A 25,014-nucleotide genomic window follows, 5' to 3' on the forward strand; every position below is an offset into this window, starting at 1 on the left:
TCCATGCAAATATTTTTGCTCAACCTATTTAAATGCTGAATGACTCATAATTAAACCTACAAATAAAGAGCTCCCTTGTTCCTTTCCACTTCTGGAATACCAGAAGCCACAGCTTGTTCTGGAGGAATAACAGCATTCTGCAGTTTCCCAAAACATTGAGTTACTTATAAGTAAGGTAATAAAGACAGGGTAAAATTCCAAGAGAATACATTTCATGGAAATCTCAAAATGCCCTTGCTTTCTGATGTGAAATATTTTATCTCCTTCCTAAAAAGTCAATTAACCGCTATTGGTTTCTATGTTGTGAAATTTGATAGTCTAATTATTTTTTGTAGGATTATCCTTATGGACTTTATTTTATGGAACATTATTATACCTGTGCAGGAAAGCTTCACTCCAAGAGCAGTTTATTTCTAAACACATTTATCAAGGATTGGACTGCTTATTAAAAGTTAGTTGTTTACAATCCAATATTAGTTTACAAAAGAGAGCAAACTAACCTTTTTGTCCGTGTAACTTTTATAGGGCAAATGATTAGGAAATATAAGATTTTGAAATACGGAAATGAAAGCGACCATAGTTTGTTTGAAATAAAAAACCTGGTTCTCAACCGACACCTTAGGATGCTTTTCGGAAGGCAGACCACCATCAAAGCACCAGGTTAAGATAGGGGCGGGGCTCGGAGAGCCAATCTGGACGATCTCTATGCGCTTCTCGCGCCACCCTGAACCGCCACTAATTGTGATCGCCTAGCAACTGCCGAAGCAACCGTTGCGCGGCGCGTCTAGTACGTCGTTACAGGAGCCAATCGAAAATCGGACGGCGAGGTTTGGGCGGAGCCGCGGCGCCAGGCCAATCAGCGGCAGGCGCGGCGCGTTTTAAACATCTTCCGTGGCGAAACGGCGTGTTTACTGTTTAGGGGGTCCGTCGGGATATCGGAGGAGGCGAAGATGCCGAGCCGCCCCGAGGATTACGAAGTACTCTTCACCATCGGTGCCGGTTCATACGGCAGATGTCAGAAGGTGCGGCGGAAGGCGGACGGCAAGGTGAGCGGAGGAGCCTTCGGGCAACGGTCCCACGACACTTGGCGTCGCTTCGCCGCACGCCGGCTACATCGAAGCTCTGCGGAGCCTCTTCTTCCGCCCCTCCTGCGCGGGGTTCCCGACGGGCCGGTTGGATGTTATCCATGAAGCCGGAAGAGTTCTGGAGAGAGGGGGCGGGCGTCGGGGGCTGCACTTGTTGCTACCTTAGTCAAGATCTAATCTAGTCCACGTTGCAAAATTGCACCCTATGCGAAAGTGGAAGTTATTACCAGTTCAAACAGTATTCTAGGCTAAAATATAATTGGCTAGTTTGTTATTCAATGTATTACACCAACAACCACTAGGGGAGAGGTTGAGACAGCCAGAAAACCCCACCTTGCTAGACCTAGTTCCTCCTGTGGTTTTAAGTTGCTCACCTGCTTGCCTTACAACTCACAAAGTGAAACAGTTTTGAAGTTGGCCTTGTACAAAGAGAAGACCAATTCCCAATTTTTTTCAGGAAAGTAAATTTGATTTATTTTTAATTTATATGGCAAGGTATGGTTTTTTAAATCACACATATTAAATTAAGATGAATCCTGGGTTCTAATGTGTTTGGTCTGGTATACATATTCTGAAGTGCTAAAGCCACATGCACTTCCAGAAGCTATCCTTAAATGTACCCATGTAGTTCCTTTGATAATTACAATTAAATTGGATTTTTTTAAAAATATTTTCATGGGCCTGGATATGTGTGCTAAGAAAATATTTTCTATATTAGTCTGGCAATAAACATAGTTAAAAATTGGATTTTACTGCTGCACAGCATATGTGTTTTATATAATAGGAATAGCTCTTGTGTCTAGCAAGGTTTGGCTTAGTAATTTTGCAATAAACATATTAAAACAAAATAAATCTGATGGCCTTCCAGAAGATATTTAATCTGTGATTTGTATTTGAAATATTTACAATCTAGATATTGACCTTTAATGTTGTACAATGTGAGTTGGGCGGCCGTATAAATCTATTTAGTAAATCTATTTAGTGCATTTAGTTCAATAGACAACCATTGCCATGTTGTGTTATCATTTTGGAGATAATTCTTTATCTAAGCAAAGAAACAGAGTGACCAAAGGCAGATAAAAAAGCAATGGGAGCAGGAATATTTTCTAATTTCCTTCTGGCTTTTCCATTGGGCATCCTGGTAGGAGCATTGGAAATAGAAAAGTATGTGATCACAGCAGTAGGCAACAATGTTGATGCAGCCACAACTTCTCCAAATTTCATTCCTTTGGGAGTTATGGTGTCTGGATTTTAAATGCATTCTTTAAATTAGCCTATTTGAGGTACCTTGGTTCAAAAATTGCTATCCTATGGTACACTGTTTTGCCAAGTTAAAGGTAATGACAACAAGAGTTTTAGTAGTATAAAGTTGCTGTCGGGGAGTCATTGCTATGTAAGGATTTTATGGAATGTTAGTTTTATGGAATATTTGGATGGTTTTGCTTATTTATAAAGCAGTAAATTTGGGGAAATCAACAGTACAGAAATATAATAAACTAAATCTTAAGATCATGTTTTAAAAGGGGATCCAATATATCTCTTATCTACCTGATGCTTTTAGGAATAGGATGACTTTCACAGTCTTCCTAAAAGTTAATAGTGTAGTTATGGGTATTATGCATCTATTTACTTAAAAGCTTGATTTTATTTGTGAATTTTCACCCAACAATCTTTTAATGCCCCCCACTTTCAATTGTTCAATGTAATATTTGAAGATAGATCTGTTAAGGTCCCTTTGTTCATTGATAGAATCTGCTTGATTAGTGAAATTGAGCAGATTGAAAACCCTCAAAAATGTACTGATTCTTTGGATTATCCCAAGTTGTTCAGAAAACATGTTTTGGGGGGATATACTTTAAGAAATGTTGCTATGAAAACTCAGTCCTTTGGGATAGTTTGTTTCTACTTGAATGTTTGTGGCACAAACAAGATTAGGATATTTGTGACTAGTTTGGGTAATTATATGTTTATAAACCTTTACTAAGGTTTTTGTTCTCCTTAATTGCATAGTTTCAATGGGATATTTTGTAGGGCTGTGCTCTATCTGCTCCTCCTTGGATCATTATGGCCTAAAAGTGTTTATTATTATTTATTATTCCTGATTAGAACTGACAGAATTTACTGCCTCTTGTCAGAGGCAGTATATTCCTATATTTAACAAGGCAAGTCTCTTCATGAGGAAAAAGTCTGAATTGTACTCATAAAATACTCTGTGTGTTGCTTGATATTATAAAAATGGAGCACCAAGATGTTTGTTGCAAGAGAGGCATGAGATACAGTTTCCTAATTCTTGGCTTAATTTTTTTTAATCCATTGGACTTCATTCCAAATGATTGTGCTATGTAATCATTTTATTATATACATTTTCATAGTTTAGAAATGGCTTATTTTGTCTTCTTTCAGGTTTTAGTCTGGAAAGAGCTGGACTATGGATCTATGACGGAATCTGAAAAACAAATGCTTGTTTCTGAAGTGAACTTACTCCGTGAACTGAAACATCCAAATATCGTTCATTATTATGATCGTATAATTGACAGGACAAATACAACACTTTATATTGTGATGGAATATTGTGAAGGTGGAGACCTGGCTACAGTGATTGCAAAATGTACAAAAGAAAGGCATGTTTAACCTCTGGATTATTTGGAATGTTATGTTGGTTCTGGAATGTATGTTGGAATTAATCATCATTTAGAGTACTTCTGCATACCAGATTTCTTTCTCACCTTTCTTATTGTACCAGATAGATAGATAGACCTTGACTTATGACCACAATTGAGCCCAAAATGTGTGTTGCTAAGCGAGACATTTATTAAGTGACCTTTGTCCCATTTAATGACCTTTTCTGACATAGTTGTTAATCTGTGCAGTTGTTAAGTTAGTAACACAGTTGTAAAGTAAATCTGGCCTCCCCATTGACTTTGCTTGTCAGAAAGTCACAAAAGATCATTTGACCTCGGGACGCTGCAACCATCATAAATATGAGTCAGTTGCAAAGCATCTGAATTTTGATCACATGACTACAGGGATGCTGCAACAGTCGTAAATATGAAAGATGGTCATAGGTTACTTTTCAGTGCCATTGTAACTTCGAACTGTCATTAAATGAACTGTGGTAAATCAAGGACTGTCTGTACTTGAGACTGAATTGTATTGTTTACTGATCTCTTCCTTGTATCCTCTTTCTTGCAACTCTTCTGTGATTTATAATAGCCAAAATTAAAACAGCTAACTAGAGTTATCTAGCAATAAGCAGGCTTGAATTCCTGTGCAGATCCCCTTCTCTAATGGCTATTAGAAAGCAACTGTGTTGAGACTAAGGTTAAGTCCATGGAAAAATGAGATATAAATATATGCCACTTAGAAAAGGGGTTCCCAACCACAAGGCCGTAACCCAATAAAGGACTACTGCCTGTTCGGAATTGGGGGGGCAGAAGCGGTGGGTGAGCAGGTGTATGCACTCAGTTCCATTAGCGCAAGTGGCAGTGCATTCACCCATTGCTTGCACAAATGGAGTTGCGTGTGTTTGCTTGCCTGGCTCTCAGTCAGAACCATCTCCTTTCTCTCCCCTCTGCCAGTCTGCAAATGGTAAAAATGGTTCTTCCCCAAACAGAAGAGTTTTCTTTCAAAACTCTTCTGTTTAAAAGAAGGTTTCAAACAGATTTATCTTATACTCACATTTCTTGAAAAAAAACAACTCTGCAACTGAGAAAACAGTCTGTTTCTTGAATTTGGGTGAGGGGTGGGGATTTTTCCTCTTTTGCAAAATGATTTGGATAATGAAAGAGATTCTTGCTGTCTCTTACATAAATCTTGCAAAGTTTTGCCTCTTTGAAATATTTATAAGAGGTTAGGAAGATAGAGATAGAATTCCCATTGAACTGTTTAGAGAAGATTAGTAACAAGAATTTATTCTATCCTTATTTGGTACAAATGCAAAAAAAGTGGTGGGTGGGAAATGAATGAATAATGCAAAATGGGAAAACAGTCAGAATTAAAGTCATAATACGAGAGAACAAAAAATCAAACCAACATTTATTAAAATAATTTTAAATTACTATCATGTTCATGATTACAAAATGTTATTTGGCTCTGGTTTGCATGTATAAAAAAGGCTTGTAGGCACCAGAAAAAGAAGTCCTGTGAAACTGTTCCTTAAGGTGTATTCAGAATGCAAATTCATTGCATTCCCTTAGGATTAGAGAGCCAGTTTTGCCCATTTACAGTTTTCCCCCCTAATATAAATAGGTATAAATTTTACATTTCTTCTGGGAGCAATTAAAAGAATATATGGGAGGATAATCTGCAAAATAATAAAATGTTATTGTTTGTCTCAGGACTTAGCTATTCAGGTAAAAAAGCATCTCAATTTTAAAGAACCTTTAAAGTATCTTATTCTTAAATCACATTCTACTGTGTACAATTTTGAGAATTGGTTTAATGGAAAAAGTTTATCCTAAAAGAACTTAAAACAACCTTTTCCTCTTTCAAAAGACATTATCTGGATGAAGCCTTTGTTCTTCGAGTCCTTACGCAGTTGACTTTGGCCCTGAAAGAGTGTCACAGGCGGAGTGATGGTGGTCACACTGTGCTTCACCGAGACTTGAAGCCAGCAAATATTTTCCTTGATGGCAAGAAAAACGTGAAGCTTGGTGACTTTGGCCTGGCTAGAATACTTCATCATGATACCAGTTTTGCAAAAACATTTGTTGGTACACCATATTATATGTCTCCAGTAAGTGTCCTTCAAACCTTTTCAGATTAGTTTTGTTCTACTTTAGTCATGGTCAATTTATAATAAATCGGCAAACAAAACTTAAGTTGAACATGTACTTTGCCAAGCTATACTAAGTACCTTGGTTTTTTTAACAGCCTAAATTAATTGAACTAAAAGGACTTGACATTACACTAGGCTTCTTCCTAATTAAAGTGCCACTGACAGAAGTCTTCCTATCTGCATGTATATATCCCAAATTTGCCCTGTGAGAAAGAGGGGGAATGCTTAATGGGAAAATAGAAGTATGATTACTGGTTTTTGAATTGTTTTCAAACTATTTGGGAGCCAGTTTAGTCTAGTGGTTAAGGCACTAACCTAGAGAGCAAGAGACTGAATTCAGGCCTTGCCGTAGTCATGAAAGCCATCTGGGTGACCTTGGGCCAGTCACACACACTCACTCAGCCCAACTCACCTCACAGGGTTGTTGTGAGGGAAATAGGAGAAGGAAGGTGTATTGGATATGTTTGCCACCTTGAGTTAGTTGCAAAAATAAAGTGGAATGCAACAAAAAAAAAGGAATTATTTATAACATGATACTTGTCATATCTGTGCAAATAGTTACAATTTTAAAAGCACATGCTATTTCCATGGATTTTTAAAATATTAAGAAGGCATTGAAAACAATAAATATATTCTATATATGTTTCTGGAAATACCCAAAACATCATTAAATGGCATAATTTTAATCAAATGCTTATTTGTATAATATATCAAAAAAGAATATTTTTAGAAAAAAACCTACAAAAATATTGTGAGGGAAAAACTTGTTTAGCACCTTTCAAAACTGTTAGGGGAGAAAATTTTTTAAAAATCCCACCCCTTGAAAGGTAATGAGTGACTGAAGAGAGTGTTTTCTTGGAATTTCAAATCTGCTTTTGTGTTTTCAGTGCTGATATAATCTAGGTCTAGGGAAAAATATGGTGCTGGAGATGCTGCTTCTACACTTATTAACAAACTGAACCAACGCTACTAACTAATGGAGCATGAAATGATATCTACATTGAGTCTGGTTGTACTTGAAGTATTCCCACATAAATTTATAGGGCTTAAGTTAATAATTTACTAAGTTTTATTTTTACGGTATAGTTCTGCTTTCCTGATCTAGACCCCTCTCAAATATATTGAGAGGAAAATCTGGATTTTCCTCTCAATATATCTTGAAAAACTGGTTTCTTAGCAAGCAAGGTCATCTTGGTTCCAGTATTCTGGTTTGTTTTGTATATATCTTCTGTGAAGCCAGCATTATGGATTATTCAAACTATGACTTAGGTTTTGGGTAGTGCTATTTTTAAAAAGACTAGGTTAGGAAGGCAGTCCACAGTTAAGGATTGCTTATAACTGAATCAGCGGTCCCCAACCTTTCTGGACCTGCAAACTGGTAATGGTGGTGGTGTTGGGGTGGGGGAGAGGATACTTTTGCACATGGTTGTCCCCCTCCCCATTTGGGGACCCAGTTCTTCAAACTTCATGTTACTAAGTAATTGATTTCCTAGAACAGTGTTCCCCCTAATTTGCCATTTTATTGCCATGCAATTATTTATATTTTAATAACTTTTAATCTCATTTTTAGGAGCAAATAAATCGCATGTCCTATAATGAAAAATCTGACATCTGGTCTCTAGGCTGTTTGCTATATGAGTTATGTGCATTGTCGTAAGTATTGTACTGCAAATGTTTTTAAGCATGTATTTGAGAGTAATATTGAGCAGCTATTCAATATAGCTAGATCCTTAATGTTGAGCAATAATTTAATATTTTACAGCACAATTCTCTAGAAAGTTTAATAGTGACCATTTTGTAGATTTAAAATTGAAAAACATGCCATTCACTTTTCCTAGACCTCCATTTACAGCTTTTAATCAGAAAGAGCTAGCAGAAAAGATAAGGGAAGGAAAGTTCAGACGAATCCCATACCGTTATTCGGAACAGCTGAATGAACTCATCACAAAGATGTTAAACCTGAAGGTAAGATGACTTCTGGAAAAAAAAAGGCAAGGAGCTTTATTGAGGGAGCTCTATGTAGAAAATTTTCTAGCGCTAATGTCCCCAGTCCATTTAACTTAATTCCCCAGCCCTTTGCCCTATCACTAAAATGTGCTCTTGAGGAAGTGCATTTATGTGACTGCTTAGTCTTTAATGGAACTAAGTGCCAATAGTAAAATTAAATCCAGTTATTAGAAAGATATATACACTGCTTATACCTATGCAGTCTTTCTCTAGCATTTTTAAAAAGAACTTTTTTGTCAGCTAAATATGTATTTTTCTGATTTCAAGGATTATTGTCGGCCTTCAGTTGAAGAAATTCTACAGAATCCGTTGATAGTCGACTTGGTATCTGAGGAGCAAGTGAGAATTTTGGAGAGGAAAGGGCGACGATCAGACCAGGATAAAGTAGAAAGAGTTTCAGGAACAGCAACTAATGAATTAAAACTGAAAGAACAACAGCTGCAAGAGAAAGAGAAAGCTATAAAGGAAAGGGAACATAGACTAGAACGTAAGCAAATGAATAAAACATGTATGTGATATTCCATCGCTGGTTGCTGTGAGCTTAATCTTCACAACAAATGTTTCTTTGTCATGCCTAAGATGAAATAGAGATTTGAAGTAAAGAAAAGAGCACAGCAACAATAAAATAACGTGGAATTTCAGAACACTTATAATTAGACTTTTAGTGTTCTGAAGTAGTACACTGATACTCTCTGACAGCAGTGAATTCTAAACATCCACAATGTTAATGTGATTATTGTAGACTAAGGATTCAAATGGTGACGGAACTATTTAATAAGGTAGCGCATTAAGTGGATAACACAAGGTCGATATCTACTCTCCCATGAAAATTCACTGAGTGATTTTGGGTCTTTCAGTTCAAGGTGCCTTAGAGGGTTGTTTATAGAAGAATTGGAGGCTATCATGCTGTTTATAGTGCCTTGAGTACAGACAATATGTTTTTAACAAATAAGACAATTGTTCTGACCTGGCTCCCAAACACGACAAACCCTCTGTAGTTAAATAAATGTTTCCTTTATTAGAAGCACCAGCAGCCCTGAAAAAAACTCTCTCTCTTTCTCACACAGGCTAACAAGTCTGTCTGGCAGAGGGATGAATAGTTGCCTGCCACACCTATTCTTCATCACCCCCCAGAGCTAGGGTGAGCCTTTGCTAGCAGCGGTGGCTCTTCCGTCCCAAAGATCGGCCCATAGATTTCCACTGCTGTCCTTTCCCCTGCCTTCTGCACATCCGTGCTTCAGGCACTGGACCCAGTTGTTCCTCCTCTTCCTCATCAGCTACCTCCAGACCTGGCGGCTGTTGACTCTCCATCTGAGGGCTGATGGAAGGCCCAGGTTCCGCCTCTGTCTATCTCTGACAGCTCCATTCCCTCTTCCCCCTCGGAGCTCTCAGGTTGCCTTGCCGTGACTCCCACGCCTCTGCCTCATCTGATTCAGGTGCTGGAAGGACCGGCCAACAGGCCACAACAACAATGCAAATTTTACAGCTGAGCTTAGGGCATTACCTATAGTAGTATCTGGATTTCACAAAGTATTAAAATTGCATGCAGGTTTTTTCATAGATAGAATAAAGTTATTGCAGATAGCCCTTGGCCACAACTGAGCTCAACATTTCTGTTACTAAGTGAAATAGTTATTAAGTGAATTTTGTCCCATTTTACAACCTAACTTGCCACAGATGTTAAATGAATCACTGCTTTGTTAAGTTAGTAACACAGTTGTTAAGTGAATTTGACTTCCCCATTGACTTTGCTAGTTAGAAGGTTCCAAAAGGTGATCACATGACCCTAGAACATTGCAACTGTCATAAATATGAACCAGTGCCAAGTGTCTGAATTTTGATCACATGATAATGGAGATGCTGCAATGGTTGTAAATGTGAAAAACAGTCATAAATTCCTTTTTTCACTGCCATTGTAACTCTGAATAGCTACTAAATGAACTGTTGGAAGTTGAGGACTACCTGTGTTAAAATAAGGAAATGATATGTGTCTCTCTGTCAAATAAAATACCCAGTGGTGTTAATTGCAATCTTATAAACATACTTCTCTTTTTGTTCTAGAGAGAGAACGAGAATTGTGTGTTCGAGAGAGATTAGCAGAGGACAAATTGTCTAGGTCTGTTCTTAAATGTTTGCATTGTCTTAGTTTGCTACAATAAGGTTTGTTTTAAAAATCTCATGGCATAGGTTTTTGTGGCTGGATCTTTACTCGAAAGGTTAGGCCACCTCCTATGTGTGGAATTTAATTTCTGGTATCCTTCATCCATTATGGCCCTTTATGAGAATTCTGGATATTAAAACATGTGCATTTGGATGGAACATACTGTAGGCTGGGGAAGGCTAAAGAGCTAGACATTTTTGAGATAACAATATTTGCTAGTCTTCAAAATGCTCTAGATTAATGGGGGACATCATTTGGAAATCATTTTAATATAAGCTTTGTTTGTTCTAATCAACTCCTTTTTATAGGGCTGAGAATTTGATGAAGAATTACAACTTATTCAAGGACCATAGATTCTACCTGCCAGCAACTTGCCCAGGTAGGAGAAGATACAAGAAGCTCCTACTGGATTACTAACCAGGAATACAGAAGCTCCCATCATTTTCTTTCTTCTATCTCTATGGCTGATATCAGCCTTCTGGAATTGTGAGAATCCCAGAATATTATAAAATGCTTTACTGTTGAATTATGTAGAAAAGTGAGATCTCCTATACGGATCACATGGCTCTCTGATTCCTAAAAATCTGAAACTCTAAGCATAGTAAACAATAAAAGATACTTCAAGAGTTGTGAAACCATAAATTTAGGTTTCAGTAATGGCCTTTCACAAATCATGAAGTATACATGCTTCAGGATTGTAAGAAGCTTTCCCTATATGGAAAATTATGATTTCTACTTAATCTTTCAAGATTACTGTAAGTTGTGATTATTTTGTGGATTTAATCAGAAACAAAGTATATTTTCATAAAAGAAACAACCTCTATTTCTATTTTTATGTGAAACTTAACTGTTACACCTGGTATATCGTTACTAAGTTTGGGTGACATTGTGTAAATATAGCTATTTAATTCACCCACTCTTTGTTTTTTATTTTTATATGTTTCAGTCTTGACTCGAACTGTGAAATTAGTCCTTAATAAAATATTTTTTACTATTTGGTAGATAAGAAAATGAGCTTTCTGAAAGGTAATGAAATATTTCAGTGATGTTGATTTTAAAAATTAGGTCTTCATTATTAAAGTCATTAATTTTTATTATTATGTTTGCCACTATAATCCTGTGTAGCTGATTTCAAAATAATGCACTTTGGCTGGTTTTCAGACTGGATTACGAGGAGTTATTGCAATCTTGGAAATTCTTCTCTATTCAAAAATATGTTTCTACAGTGTATTTGGGGCTGCCCTTGAAAAACACCACTTTGAGCATATACAGCTTCAAAGCTTGTCTAGCTAATGAAATTTGTTTTAAAGGCCTTTACAAATAAAGGGCTTAGTTGTCCAGGAGCTAAACACATTCCATTTTTAAAAATTTGATGTAGAAGCAGTTGTCTCTTAATTATTAGGTTCCCTTAATTCACTTGAACAATAACAGAATTTGGTGCTGTATTAGAACAACTTTACAAGATGGACTATTCTGTTTCACACTAAATGAAACCTAAACTAACAATAGGTAACCTTAAGCAAGATACTTTAAATGTAATTAGTCTGTCCACACTCCTGTCTGTCCTCAGCAACCAATTTATTGCCAGAAAATATAGTTATCTCAAAAATGCTTATTTACTAACAGGGCAGTAATAAAGATAGTTAAGCAATGGTTCTGTATGGCATACAAATTATGATAATAATGGCTCCTGTCATTGAGCAATCATTTTTCTTGACAGTGTAGCTCTTCCATATGGTATCATGTAACTAATTCCACTTCAAAAAACATCACAACCAAATATACATTGTAAAGTTGTTTGTTTTTTAAGAGGCAGGGTTTTTTGAATCTGCTATTAGGTTTTGATTAAAACTTCATATAGATTAACTTCTGTATGAAATTGACACTACTAGAAATGTATGAGGAGGCTGTGGTGAATCATACCAATGTCCTCACTACTGTTTTGTCTCTGCAGTTATCAAACTGATGTCTTTAAGTGGCATATTCTATACTTTTATTAATTTATATCTGCCCAAGACAATGGGGCCAAATTTCTAGTTTTTCTATGTGCTATACAAAGACGTTCTTCCTTCTACCTGCACTGAGTGCAAACACTGCTTGAAGCAGAGCTACAAATATACTCAACTATTCAACTATATAGTAAAGAAAAATTTAAAAAGAAAAGCCAACACTGCCTAATACTGTATTTTGGATAACATGCATTCTGTAGGCTTAAAGAATTTGGTTGTTGTATTCTCTAATAACTACATCTATAGCATTTTTCACAACAACTGTTATATTTTTTTATGCTGCCTGTTGCAAGAGGCTGTGCTTATACGAACCTGAAGACTTGCCTAGGGAGTAAAGAAAGGAACAGATTGAATATAAATGTTCCATATTTTACATATTTTTCTGAAATGAAAAAAAATTACAAATGCAATAAAATACAGTATAACAAATTCTGAAAAATCCATGGATCAATAAATTTTTACATTGCCATAATTATTATTTAGAATTATATAAAATGTTAGTTAACATATAGTAAGCAAGTTTTATTCTACATGGTAAACATCTATTAGCAGACATAATCATTGTCAGGGTGGAATCTGTGATGTCTATCTTTGCATGGATACTTGGATACAGTTAAAATTAATTTTCTCCTCAATGAATGCCACTAAGATATTTTCTTTAGAGCAGTAGGAGGAACAGAGCACTTATGCAAATAAAATTTGTTTGCTAAATGTTCCCATAAATATTAAGTAGAATTAAGTTTTAGTTCCTCTGTAAAATGTTTAGGTTTTGGAGGAAAATAAAACAAACTTTCAGGTAAGAGTCATGATTTGTCCTGTCATTTTGCTGATCTTTAGTTACATCTGCACCCACAGTTGCATTACCTATGTTTCAGAGATATTCCTTCACAGTTTTCTCTAATCGACTGCTCTTAAATATATATGGAGTACATATCTTAAAACCAATTGCATCTCCTTGTGCTTTGGATATCTAAAACTTACCATGAAATTGTAATTTTTAACACAATAGGAGAGAAAAACTGTTCTTCCTTGGAATATATTGACCAACTAAAGTATAATTATTGTGAATTAAACTTACCCGTAGTTTCACCCTGTTTAGTTCTTTCTCCTGGTCCTTAGTTCTAGCCCTTCATCTGAAAAAAGTTATATTGTCCTGACCTGTCTGAAAGTAGAAACAGAAGATGTGTCTTCTGAGTGTGTCTTAGTGGCCTCTTTTTAATACCTGGTACAACATTCTGATTAATAAGACAGTTGAGTGTGGGCTGAGTAGCAGGACAAAATTGCATTCACAGAAATCTTATCAATGGTTAGACATTGAACTGGAGTGCCATTTTGCAAATCTCAATTTTATACTTCTATCTTTTTTCCTGATGACTTTGATGAAGAAACAGAAGAAACACTAATCAAATTGGTGTGCTGTACACAGAACAGTAGCATATTAATAAGATGGAAGACTAATAAAATTAAGTTTTATCCTGATGGATTGAAGAATAGGTTGTTAATAACAGAATAAATTTAATGGAGACATACAATAGAGACATTTTTTTCTTATAAAAAATAAGAAAAAATTATTATATCCAGTTCTGGGTACTACATTTTAAGATGGAATCAAAGAATTGAAAGCATGTTCAAAGAAGAATAACCAAAGGTGTTAAGGTTAGGCATATTATGTATGGGCTGCAAAGATCCCGAGGTCCACATATTTACAGAAGAGAGATCCATAAGATTCTGTAATGGCACACTTAACAAACCTTGAGAACACAGGAAGTAGCTAAAGAGAGAAAGGAGCAAACAGTTGTTTCAAAAGTGATTTTGGGGGTAGATGGAAGTGCAAAAGAGCAATTCTTGCACTGTGAGGGTGGCAGGCTCAGGAAAGGAGCCATGTTGAGTTCTCAAAAATATTGCTAATCAAGTAATGGAACAAAATATTAAAGTCTACAAAAGCCAACACAACTTATATTTCATTGGGTTGGGTTACTTTCTGATGCTTCATTTGGACTCAAAAATCATTTCTGGACTGGACCATTAACTCACTTATCTTGCTGCTCCTTTGTGTTCCCATGGTCCCTGTAGCCTTCCATCATCCTCCACTTTCTACTGCTATGTCACTCATTTTTCCACTTCAGAACCAAATAATTTTCCAAGAAAAAAGATCAGTAGTTTACTGCTCTTTCTCATTGTTTATTCAATGGGTGATACCAGCAATCACAGGATGATTATTCATATACTCCAAAGGGCTGGTGTGATTGAGTACACAGCCTGTTGGACATAGACTAGCAAACCTAAGAAACTATAGGCCACAGTCATCTAGATCAGCAAAAAGTAGGCATATCTGACTCCAATCTCCCTGGCTGGATAATTATGGGGAATAAAAGAGTTATTGGTATGCACACATTCTGTGTTGTCAAGAAGAAAGTGTAGGCATGTCAATTAAAAATCTATTGTAAAAGTTCATGATTTTTAATTTTATTAAACATTTCAAAATATAAAACAAATGCAAATACTGGAAAAATGGGGCCGGGAAAATGGGAAACAAAGATCAAAAGCGGGGACAACGAAAAGCATTGATTTCCAACTTGTGGCAAGTACCGTTTCATAGATTTAAACACCTATTGTCAGAACAGGCTTCTCAGACTGGTATGGAATTTCAAGAATAAAATAATAGAAAGGATGTTAAAAGAAGAGCATATTATTAGCATAAGAATCTTAGATGATCAAGAATGCTCATGTTATTATTGAAGGTATTCTGTGATTATGCAAAATGATTTTATATAATTCTACCAATTGTATTAGCTTTTTCAAGATGAATCTTTTTAACGCTGCTGGTTCTTGCCTATATATTACTCTCTTTTTATAATGGAACAATAATTATAAAAATAAGAAAGTAAAGCTAAGAAATGAACAAAAGAAACTGATGCTGTCTGTCATTTGAATATTGTCTAGATATGTTCCAAATGGCTTGGAAAAACCCTATTCTTCCACAAAAAAAAAAAAAAAAGAAAAAAGAGCTGGACTAACTTTAGAAACTATAAAAAAACTCAAAATGTTCCCTCTCCCACAAATACAGTTAGTGGATTAAATAACATGGATTAAATAACGGCTTGCCTTTATTTAATATTGCTTGGTATTCCCATTTGCCATACCATATGAATGAATTCTATGATATGATATTCTATGATACTAGATATGAATTCTAATTTTTTGCAAATTTTATGGCTAATGAATATTACAAAAGTATGTTTTTGTTTGTCTTTTTAAGATGAAATGTTACCTGTCCATACAGCGAGAAAAAAGAAAGTCCAGTTTGGTGACGAAAGTAAAGAAAATGTTCAAGGTGAGGAAAACCTGGAAAACTTTTCCCAATCAAGAGAAAAAAATTGTAACTTGAAGAAGCGTCTTTATGCTGCAAATCTGCGTGCGCAAGCCCTGTGTGAACTGGAGAGACACTATCAGTTGAAAAGTCGTCAGCTACTAGGAATGCGTTGAAACAGTTCATTTGCACCTGTACAGAAGAGCAACATTTCTATAGTGTTTTAAAAGTATATTTTTGTAATAGTTGTGATGAAAAGGTCTGTATAGATAGTTTTAGATGAAAAATAAGCTCTAAAATATTTTAATCTACTGATTTGTGAGCATTTCTCTTCTTAGGAATTGTGCACTTTTAATGCACTCAACGACATCAAGAAATTACTAATATTTTAACAGAAAAAAATGGTTTAGAGGATGTTTTAGGATTAAGATGAGAGTAAACTGATATTGCTGCATTGTATCAAAAGAAAAGAGAATGCTAGGATGTGGGAATCTTTCTCCTTTCCAAATTTGCTATTTCCACTTTTTTAAAGTATCTCCTTAAAGTTTTAGTTTTGATATTTTTGTATGTGTACGTTGCCAGTTGGCTGCATCTGTTTTATCCCCATTAGGCTTTTCAGGGTTGGGATTACTGAAAGCATGGTCTGAAATAATGATAAATTGCTTAAAAGGAAAACAATATGGTCATCAGAACTTAGAAATATCCAACATTTGGTTGGCAGAATTGTGCATATAAGCAGCTTGCTTTGTTAAAGCCTGATTTTCTTGGAAGATTTCATCATCAAGTCTATCTGTCAGATGTTATAGACTGTAACTCCTACAAACCCCAAGCAGATGACCAGTAATTGGGAATTTGAGAAACTGTAGTCCCAAACATTTCAAGATTATTCCTATATATATTAAATGATGAAAAAAAAGTTTGTTAAAGACATGTCAATGTGAATTTTACATATATAAAGGAATTACCAGTATATCTCAAGCATGTTTCCATGCAAGTTAGAATGTAGATTTCTTCAGTGTCAGGATGTACAAATGCTGCAACTTGGGATAGAAAGCATGAGTTAAATAGGCTTATGTGTCTATTTTTCATAGTGTATAATAAATAATGTGAAGGCACATTTAGTCTAAATTGTTTTGTTCTGTAAATCTAAATGTCTGATTATTAGTATGTTCAAATTTTGCTACTTTTTTTTTTTACTGTCCTAAATATGGTGATGCTGGGTAGATATGGTAAATATCCTGGGGAGGAAAGCTATGGCAAATGTAGATAGCATAGTAAAAACAGACATCACCCTGCAAATAAAAGTGTGTATAGTCAAGGCTATGGTTTTCCCAGTTGCAATGTATGGCTGTGAAAGTTGGACCATAAAAAAGGCTGAGTGCCAAAACTATGGTGCTGGAGAAGACTCCTGCAAGTCCCTTGGACTGCAAGGCGATCAAACCGGTCAGTCTTAGAGGAGATCAACACTGACTGCTCTTTAGAGGGCCAGATCCTGAAGATGAAACTCAAATACTTTGGCCACCTAATGAGAAGGAAGGACTCATTGGAGAAGAGCCTAATGCTGGGAAAGATTGAGGGCAAAAGAAGGAGGGGACAACAGAGAATGAGGTGGCTGGATGGAGTCACCGAAGCAGTAGGCGTGAGCTTAAATGGACTCCAGAGGACAGGAAGGCCTGGAGGAACGTTGTCCATGGGGATCGCGAGGGGTCAGAAACAACTTCGCAACTAACAACAAAAAATATGGTGCCCCTGTCATGAGTCTTCTGAGTTCAGGATTGACTCATGGCTCTGTTTCAAGCGACTGTTTCTAGGAGACAGAATGTTATTATTTTTGACACAGGAGATGTTCTTGTGACACAGAAAATTGTGTTTGTAAGAAATGTATGTGTACTTCATTAGAGTTAACTTTTTGCAACCTGAACCCAAGTTGTGATTACCAGATATGCAAAAATCAACCATGAGATGGCAATAGAGATACAGAAAAAAAAAAATTTTTTTGCAGCCCAGATTTGTCAGCCCAACTGTGCCATCTAGAACATGGGAATAAATGCACTTTGGGTCAAGATGTAAACTTAGAAATATTTCAGCCCTATGCTCAAATTAATTTTTTTTGAACAACTGACCTTTATGCTGCACCACATGCTGTTTTTGAAATCCCCCTTAGTAAAATGAAAACAGTTAAACTAATGAGTCATTGTTTCCAGTAATTACAATGAGTAAAGTCAATGTTGGGAAATGGACTGTGTCTTCCCTTTCTCAATTCCATGAAACTACATAGTATGCCTATTTCAGCGAATTTGTAATTATGAAAATGAAACAAAGCCAACGGTATAAGACAAGGACTTTATATTTTCCATAATGATAGTATTAATTTATTCTTTTCATTTATGTTTATTCTTTATATGGAGTAGTGCAGGAGTGTCAAACTTGCATCATCACATCATCACATGATGTATCGCGATTTCCCCCCCTTTGCTAAACTGGGGGTAGGTTTGGCCAAGGTATGATGCAACCAACCCATGGGCCACAAATTTGACACCCCTGGAGTAACGGGATCATAGGCCTCTCTGCTGATGTACTATAATATCCAACTTCAAAACTGGTCTCAGCCAACTCTTTATTGGGCTTGAATACCCATAAATAAGTTAGCCACCTTTAGTATGGACATTACTTGAAAAGTATTTGTTTTTGACTTGTGCTTTCCCTTAATAACTGGAGAGACTGATACGCTTACTTACAAATTAGAAACCAATCTCTGTGAATTCTAAGAATAAACTTCAGCATGTTTTAATTTTTTTAGGTTTTCAATACTTTTATACATCTGAAGCAGCCTGAAAATATTATCAAGCAGTGCATTTTTATATCTCCCTATTTGATAGTAAATTCCATTGAATTCAGATGATGTAGAGGAAAGCTGGGTAAAATAGTGCGTGCCAAAGCCAACCCCATTACCTTGCATGAGCTAAGCCTAAATTTAGCCTAATATTGGACTGCACATCCAAGTAAATATTTTCACTGTTATGATCAATTTTCAAGGCATCTTAATTTTAAAAAAATAAGAAGTAAAATGCAAACTAATAAAATAAAATGGATACAACAATTTTAAATGGGTAACAAGCAAAAAAAAAGGGTAATGTGTGTGAAGACATTATGCTCTAAGCTGAAGAATAAAACTGACCAGGTTGCTGGAAAATCTTACGTTTTCCTTTGTTGAAAAACTAATACAAATGTTGACAAGAAATACATTTTAACGATTCATTGCAGCAAATCAAGTACACATTTCTTTTTGCAATTCACAGAATACCTATAAATGGCCAGGATTCTCCAATTTAATCTTGGTCCTCTGGGAAGTTATTTTGCAAAAACATCTTCAAAAATTTCACATCACAAAGAATAGTTAGAGATCTGAAGCTGATGAACTTTACAGTTCTGGTGATTTGAACACTGATACACTGTATATATGTTGTATATCACAGCACATTCTTTTCTTTTTTTCAAATACAATTGAATGCAACTGATTTATAGACATTACTTTCTATTGTCTTTCCCTGTTAATTTGTTACTACACACACTAGATTAATTTTAACTTTCAAGCAATTTGACACACTGGAAACTTGAGATTTTCCATGCTGATATCATTCTGAAGAAATTGTGACTATTTCTCTGCCTGATGCCAACGCTGCTATATTAATAGCTTAGTGGTCTTGGAAATATGAGATACTTTTACTGTACAATGTACTCAGGTATAAATATTGTAAATACTTTTCTAAATATATGATGTAATACTCAAACATGTTTAAGAGTAAAGCAATTGTGAAAGTCCGTATGTGAAAGCTATTTTGGCCTTTCCCAAATCAGACGTCTTCTAGATGCGTGAACTTTAACTTGTGACATTAATAAACATGCCTGATTTCCTGTGAGTGCCACGGCAAAGTATTGCTAGTGGTGGGACCACATTTGCAAGGAGAAATGTAGTAGGATGCCGGATCCAAACCAGCAAAATCTCTGGAGGAAGGAGATATGTTGAAATTATCCATGTGACTCCAAACAGTTACTCCTTGTGAGTAGCTTGTAGAAATTGATGTTTTGCAGTCAGCTTATGAGTTGAGTGGCTTGGGATTGGGATTCCATTAAATTCACACCTGCAACAAAACCTTTTATGGACATTAGGCTTGGCTGAATCTAATTTCTTAATCACTTTTTGGATTTTTTTATTGTACTGGAGAGATTAAGATTCTCTGAATTGACAAGTTTTCGCTGGATTCCTCAGGTAAGTCCTCTTTAACTTGGAGAAAGATTGTGTAAATCTATATGCTACTAAAGTTAGCCTATCTGTCTGTTTGTAACCTTCAATTAGCTGAAAAAGTTCATCATAGTGCAACAATTTTTGCCTCAAATACACCAATTTAAAGAATGCATAAAAATCCAGGGCTCATTACCTCTGCAAAGCTGAAATTTCAAAGATTTTTCACACCTGTTCTATTTTCACAATTGTCACCCCTCCCCACCCCCCAATTCTGCCACGGTTAACCATATTCACATGATCATGATTTCTGATGCTCCCTGTCTGCATCCCTCAAGCAAAGCCAGTGGGAAAGCTGGCAGGAAGTTGAAAGTCCCAGTCTGGCAGGTACATTGGTGGCTGCTTAATGGCTGAGGGAGGAAGTGTACAAGAGGATGGGGAAATGTATAAGAAGCGCAGTACAGGTTAGGGAGGGGGACAGGTGGGCACAAAACATTGTTTGGGTTAGGAAGGTTGCACAGGAGTGTGGAATGAGTTGGGGAGGGTATGCAGGAATGCACAGGGGTGTGAGTCAGATGTGATGAGGATTGGGGAGGGTGCATAGGTGTGTGTGAGTGGCCAGTGCAGTGCAAGCACAGAAGGGCTTGGGAGAGTGCACGGGTAGGGAAAATGTGCACCAGTGACTTGCAAGCTTGCTGTCTGGGGGGCACTGGCAGGGAAGGTTGGAAATGGTGATCATATGATTGGCAACCAATCATAAACTCAAATGAATTGCTAAGAACTCAGATAGTATGGAGGGGAGGGGTTCTGGTGTGGTCAAAACTCCAAGTTATAACTACCATTGATTCAAAACCATTGAAACTTTGAACAATAGCTGGGCAAATTGTCATGGGTTGAGGATTACTTGTATCGGCAAAGTTGTGACTGCTGCAGCATTGCTGCAATCATGGGATCTGATTTCTGCCAGCTTCCAACAAATAAAGTCAATGAAGAAGCTGATAGGAGGTTGGAAACTGTTCCTGCTTCCACTGCTTATTGGTCTGCCCTGGTCATTATGTTTATCTGTTGAGGTAACTAAGTATTTCTGAAAGATGAACCAACAGAGTTTGATTTTAAAAGGTTTGTAAAGATATTATTATTTTTTGACTATGCAGAAATAGTTGCTTAAAATATGGATTTCAGAAAGTTAATAACAAATCAAGGATTTAGAACGGATTTGGAATTATAGCTTTGAATTAAGAAGAAATTTTCTCATAGAAAATGGTGATTATTTGGGATCTTTTTATAATAAAGAATCTTGAACGGTGGACACTAGAGGGAGCTAGAGGATAAAGAAATGGAGCAGTAATCTTTAACAGAAGTTTTGCAATCCATTTTGTTTACAGCCAGAAGGCCCAAAAGAAAATTATAAATCTAAACCAATGGTGGGTTGCTTCCAGTTTGGCCCAGTTTGGCCAAATCAGTAGTAGTAGGGACGGTGGGAGGCCCCACCCACTCGACTGGATGCTTCTGCACATACGCAGAAGTGTTGCACCCGGGCATGCCCGAACCAGTAATAAAAATATTTGCAACCCACCACTGATCCAAGCCTGAACTTCTATCATTAGTTAGCATATAAAGTGAGTAATGATAGAAGATGTAGTCATGTATAGCATCACCACAATCTGTTAACTATCTTCAAGAGTACAGCAGATATAATAATGCATCCCAAAGACTAAGTTCCTCTTATATTAATTATTTGTATGTGTTTTTGTATTTGAGTCATTTGCTGATTTCTGGCTGTAATAAAGTTTTGAGTTGAATAGGTAAAGACTGTGGCCAGTCTTTTGTTGGTATATCATTTATGATCCATGGTGCTCTTGTGATAGTAACCTATGCCTTGCTCAGTACCTGGTTAGATTTCTGCAATTCTGGTTAATTTAATGTATATTCCTGTAGGACAGTGGTTCTCAACCTTCCCAACGCTGCGACCCTTTAATACAGTTCCTCATGTTGTGGTGACCCCAACCATAAAATTTGTGTCTCGGTTCCTAAGACCATCGAAAATATGTGTTTTCCTATGGTCTTAGGCGGCCCCCGTGAAAGGGTCATTCGACCCCCAAAGGGATCCTGACCCACAGGTTGAGAACCACTGCTGTAGGAAGTTAAAACCCACCCCTCTCCTAGAAAAATGAAATATCATGGGAAATATTGAAAAGGAAGAATATTATATTTCCCTGGATCAGAAATGGAGAAGCATGTTTTTAGGCAGGAAGCAGACTCACTCTTAGTAGCCTTTGTCAATGGGCCATTAAAAAGCCTGGGTCAGTCTATTCTACATAACATAGATCTCCCCCTTCAGCTCCAGGATGATGGGATTAAGGCATGATAGTATTAATAATACTATTAGCCCGTTATCCATCTCACCACAGGGCACCTGGGAAGAAGCAATACTCAACAAAACGTGAACTCACAGCCTACAGAGTTAACCTTACATGGCCCCATGGGAATCTGACAACCAATCAGAATACAAGATCAAAGGCCAGAGAGGGCATAAAACCAGGGACTTTCAGCATCTCTGTATCTTTTTTTTTCTTCAGCCAACATCTGGAAGCATGTGACCTGCCTTTCCTGTACAGAAGCTCAAGCCATGTGATCCTATCCACCATTAAACCATCTTTCCAAGCAGCCTCCATGTTTCCAGTGACTCCCCCCCCCTCACTTGGAACTGAACCCAGAAAGACACTTCTTCCGACATTACCAAGACCTACTTAGGCAGAGAAGTAGGAAGTTCCTATCTTAGAAATGTGAAAGCCCGCATGTGTTTCAAATGTGGCAAAAGCCTCAATCCTAAACTCATCTGGTAGCTTTCATAGCTTTGAGTTGTGAGATTCTGTTGCTGTAATTAGGCTCCAGGTATCAGATGGGATTGTTGGTACCGTTCCTATTGTGTAGCGAAGTTGGATTGGCAGTGGAACTGCTTGAAGCTGTGACTGGATTAGCATTGGAGTTCTAATGGCATTAGGAAAGTTTAATCTGTTGATTTTAGGCATCGTTCAGAAATGACTCAGATGTTGCCATGGACCTTACTCAAGTTGCTATGGGTCGACCCATGATCTCATATTACACTTGGATTTTCTCTTAGCAGCAGTGGCAACATGATAAAAAAAAATGAGGTATATTACCATCAGCCTGTTACAATGGTCAGATCACTTTCTGTTGGTGCTTTCTGCAATCATTCTTTATTGCTAAGAAATAGGATATATTTGATCACACACACACACACCCCTACACACACACCAGGAGTGGATTCCTGCCAGTTCTAACCTCTTCCACAAATCTACAGTGCTGTTTAGAACCGGTTCCAGCTCCCTCCCTTCGCCCGTCTGCACATCATCAAGATGAAGAGCGAGAGGAGGAATTCTGGGAGTTGAAGTTCACAAGTCTTAAAGCTGTCAAGTTTAAACACCCCTGGGTTTTTTTTTTCTAAAGAGTTAGGGACGCAAGGGTCTTGTAACTTGACAGCTTTAAGACTTGCGTGCTTCAAATGCCAGAGTTTCTGAGCCAACATTTTAGTTGCTAAGCAAGAGCGTTGTTAAGTGAGTTTTACCACATTTTATAAGTTGGTCACGCTTACCCGGTCACATGGCTGGCAAGCCACTCCCACAAAGAAGGCCACACCTACAGAAGAGGTTCTAAAAATTTTTGAAACCCACCACACACACACACACACTACAGATGCTTCATAAATATTTCAGAGGAAACCTGAGATTATTCCGGAAACTGTAATCCATGTAACTGAAGGTCTAGCTGCCACTGGAATGAGGGGCCACTATGTCTTGGTCTGGATTGCACCAGTGATGGGTCACAGGTGGTACGCCCTGGTACGGGCGCACTGGAGCCTGCCCGGAGCACCGGGTACGTTCAGGTACGGTGCTCCGGAGGGCCCACCCTCCCGCTGAAGCTCCTTACCTGTCCTTTAAAGCCTTTGATGCTTCCACGCACACGCATGGCGTGAACAGTGCTTGCACGATGCTCCACCGAGCAGCTGGAAAGTCACGAAGGCTTGCTGAGGCGTCGCTGGCAGGTAGACGCATGCATGCACTGCGCATGCATGGCGCACATCCATGTGGGCGATCCTGGGCCTGTTCCAACCATACAGTTGGAACGGGATCCGGAACCCACCACTGGATTGCACCTGGGTGGAAATCTGTCTGTAGATCCTGGAAAGCTCTCTATTTTCCTGATGAGCTCCAGGAGATGAAATGACAGAAGAGATGCCCAGAGCACTACTAAAGGAAGATGAGGAGTGAACACAGGTAAGAGCAGTGGTGGGTTGCAAATATTTTTACTACTGGTTTGGGTGCGCTCACATGTGCAGAAGCATCCGGGTGGGTGGGTGGGGTCTCCCGCTGCCACAACTACAGGTCGGCTGAACCGGGCTGAACTGGGAGCAACCCACCACTGGGTGAGAGCCTTTCTTAATATGTATCACCTTTCAAAACAGCACTAAAGCTGTGATTATAGAGAGCCTGCACAAAATCCAACAAGACAAGTGAATTGAAAAATACCAGCCAGGAATGATGTAAGTAGAGATTCTGCATAAGCCATAAGCAATGTTTCTGGTCTCGCCGAAGATAAGATAGCTATGGAAGCCTCTTGCACAACTCCACATACAATTCCCACTCCCATCCTCACTCATTCTTTGTAAATCTTGAAGCTAGGAAGAATTCTAGGGAGGGAGGGAGAAAGGAAGGAAAGAAAGAAGGAAGACTGGATGGAAGGATGGATTTCCGATATTGACATTTCCCATAAGAAAACTCAATGGGGAAGTGAGCATCCTTCAATGGAGAAGTTGAAAGTCATTCCCTAGTATGTTTCTCCTGACATATCAAACTTTATGTCTGTGTAACAATCGTTGGCAGAAACATGCTCCTACAGAGTCATTTTAACTTCTTTCAATATTTATTTATTTGTCAGAAAGGGCATTTTATTTACTAAGTTTCTATGCACCACAAATTGGTATAATCCTCTTTCAGCGATATGAAAATTGGTAGCCATTATTGTATCTTTTGATGTCAAGCTTCACGTGCTATTGAAGAAATGCAACCTTCTTTTATCTTAAATCGTTCATGCTATATTTCTGTTTTGCAAAATCTGCTTATTTAATTATATCCTCTGGTTTCTAAGCAAATTTGGTTGTTAGTGGACTCTGTCTTGTCCCTCAGTCAGGAATCTGTCATGAGGAACTTTGTCAAAATTTGCAACTAAAGTGAAAATACACTGTTTCCTTTTCCCCTCCTTTTCTGCTATAGTTCAAACTATTTAAAGTAAGATCAGTATCCGTATAGCAATAACCAGCATACTATCTTTTCATCCAAGTATCAATGGAAACACCTGTTTCTGTATCTTCCGAGCCATCTTCAACTGGGTATTACCTTGA

General features: G+C 37.4%; 1 protein-coding gene across 1 annotated transcript; it reads left to right on the forward strand.

Moving 5' to 3' along the window:
- The first annotated feature begins 902 nt into the window (after nucleotides 1-902).
- On the forward strand, nucleotides 903-15,627 carry NEK2 (NIMA related kinase 2). Its single transcript, XM_032216472.1, has 9 exons — nucleotides 903-1,046; nucleotides 3,489-3,706; nucleotides 5,580-5,820; nucleotides 7,433-7,515; nucleotides 7,701-7,827; nucleotides 8,137-8,356; nucleotides 9,931-9,985; nucleotides 10,339-10,409; nucleotides 15,299-15,627. Exons 1-9 carry the CDS (start codon nucleotides 951-953, stop codon nucleotides 15,523-15,525), a joined length of 1,338 nt encoding a protein of 445 aa, XP_032072363.1. The 5' UTR covers nucleotides 903-950; the 3' UTR covers nucleotides 15,526-15,627.
- The last annotated feature ends 9,387 nt before the right edge of the window (nucleotides 15,628-25,014 follow it).

The sequence above is a fragment of the Thamnophis elegans genome, chromosome 4, assembly GCF_009769535.1.
Source record: "Thamnophis elegans isolate rThaEle1 chromosome 4, rThaEle1.pri, whole genome shotgun sequence".
Taxonomy (NCBI): Eukaryota; Metazoa; Chordata; class Lepidosauria; order Squamata; family Colubridae; genus Thamnophis; species Thamnophis elegans.

Coding starts and splice junctions, on each gene's coding strand:
- NEK2 (XM_032216472.1), top strand. CDS start 951: ATGCCGAGCCGCCCCGAGGATTACGAAGTACTCTTCACCATCGGTGCC. Junction 3,707..5,579: donor GCAAAATGTACAAAAGAAAG/GCATGTTTAACC, acceptor CTCTTTCAAAAG/ACATTATCTGGATGAAGCCT. Junction 7,828..8,136: donor CAAAGATGTTAAACCTGAAG/GTAAGATGACTT, acceptor TCTGATTTCAAG/GATTATTGTCGGCCTTCAGT.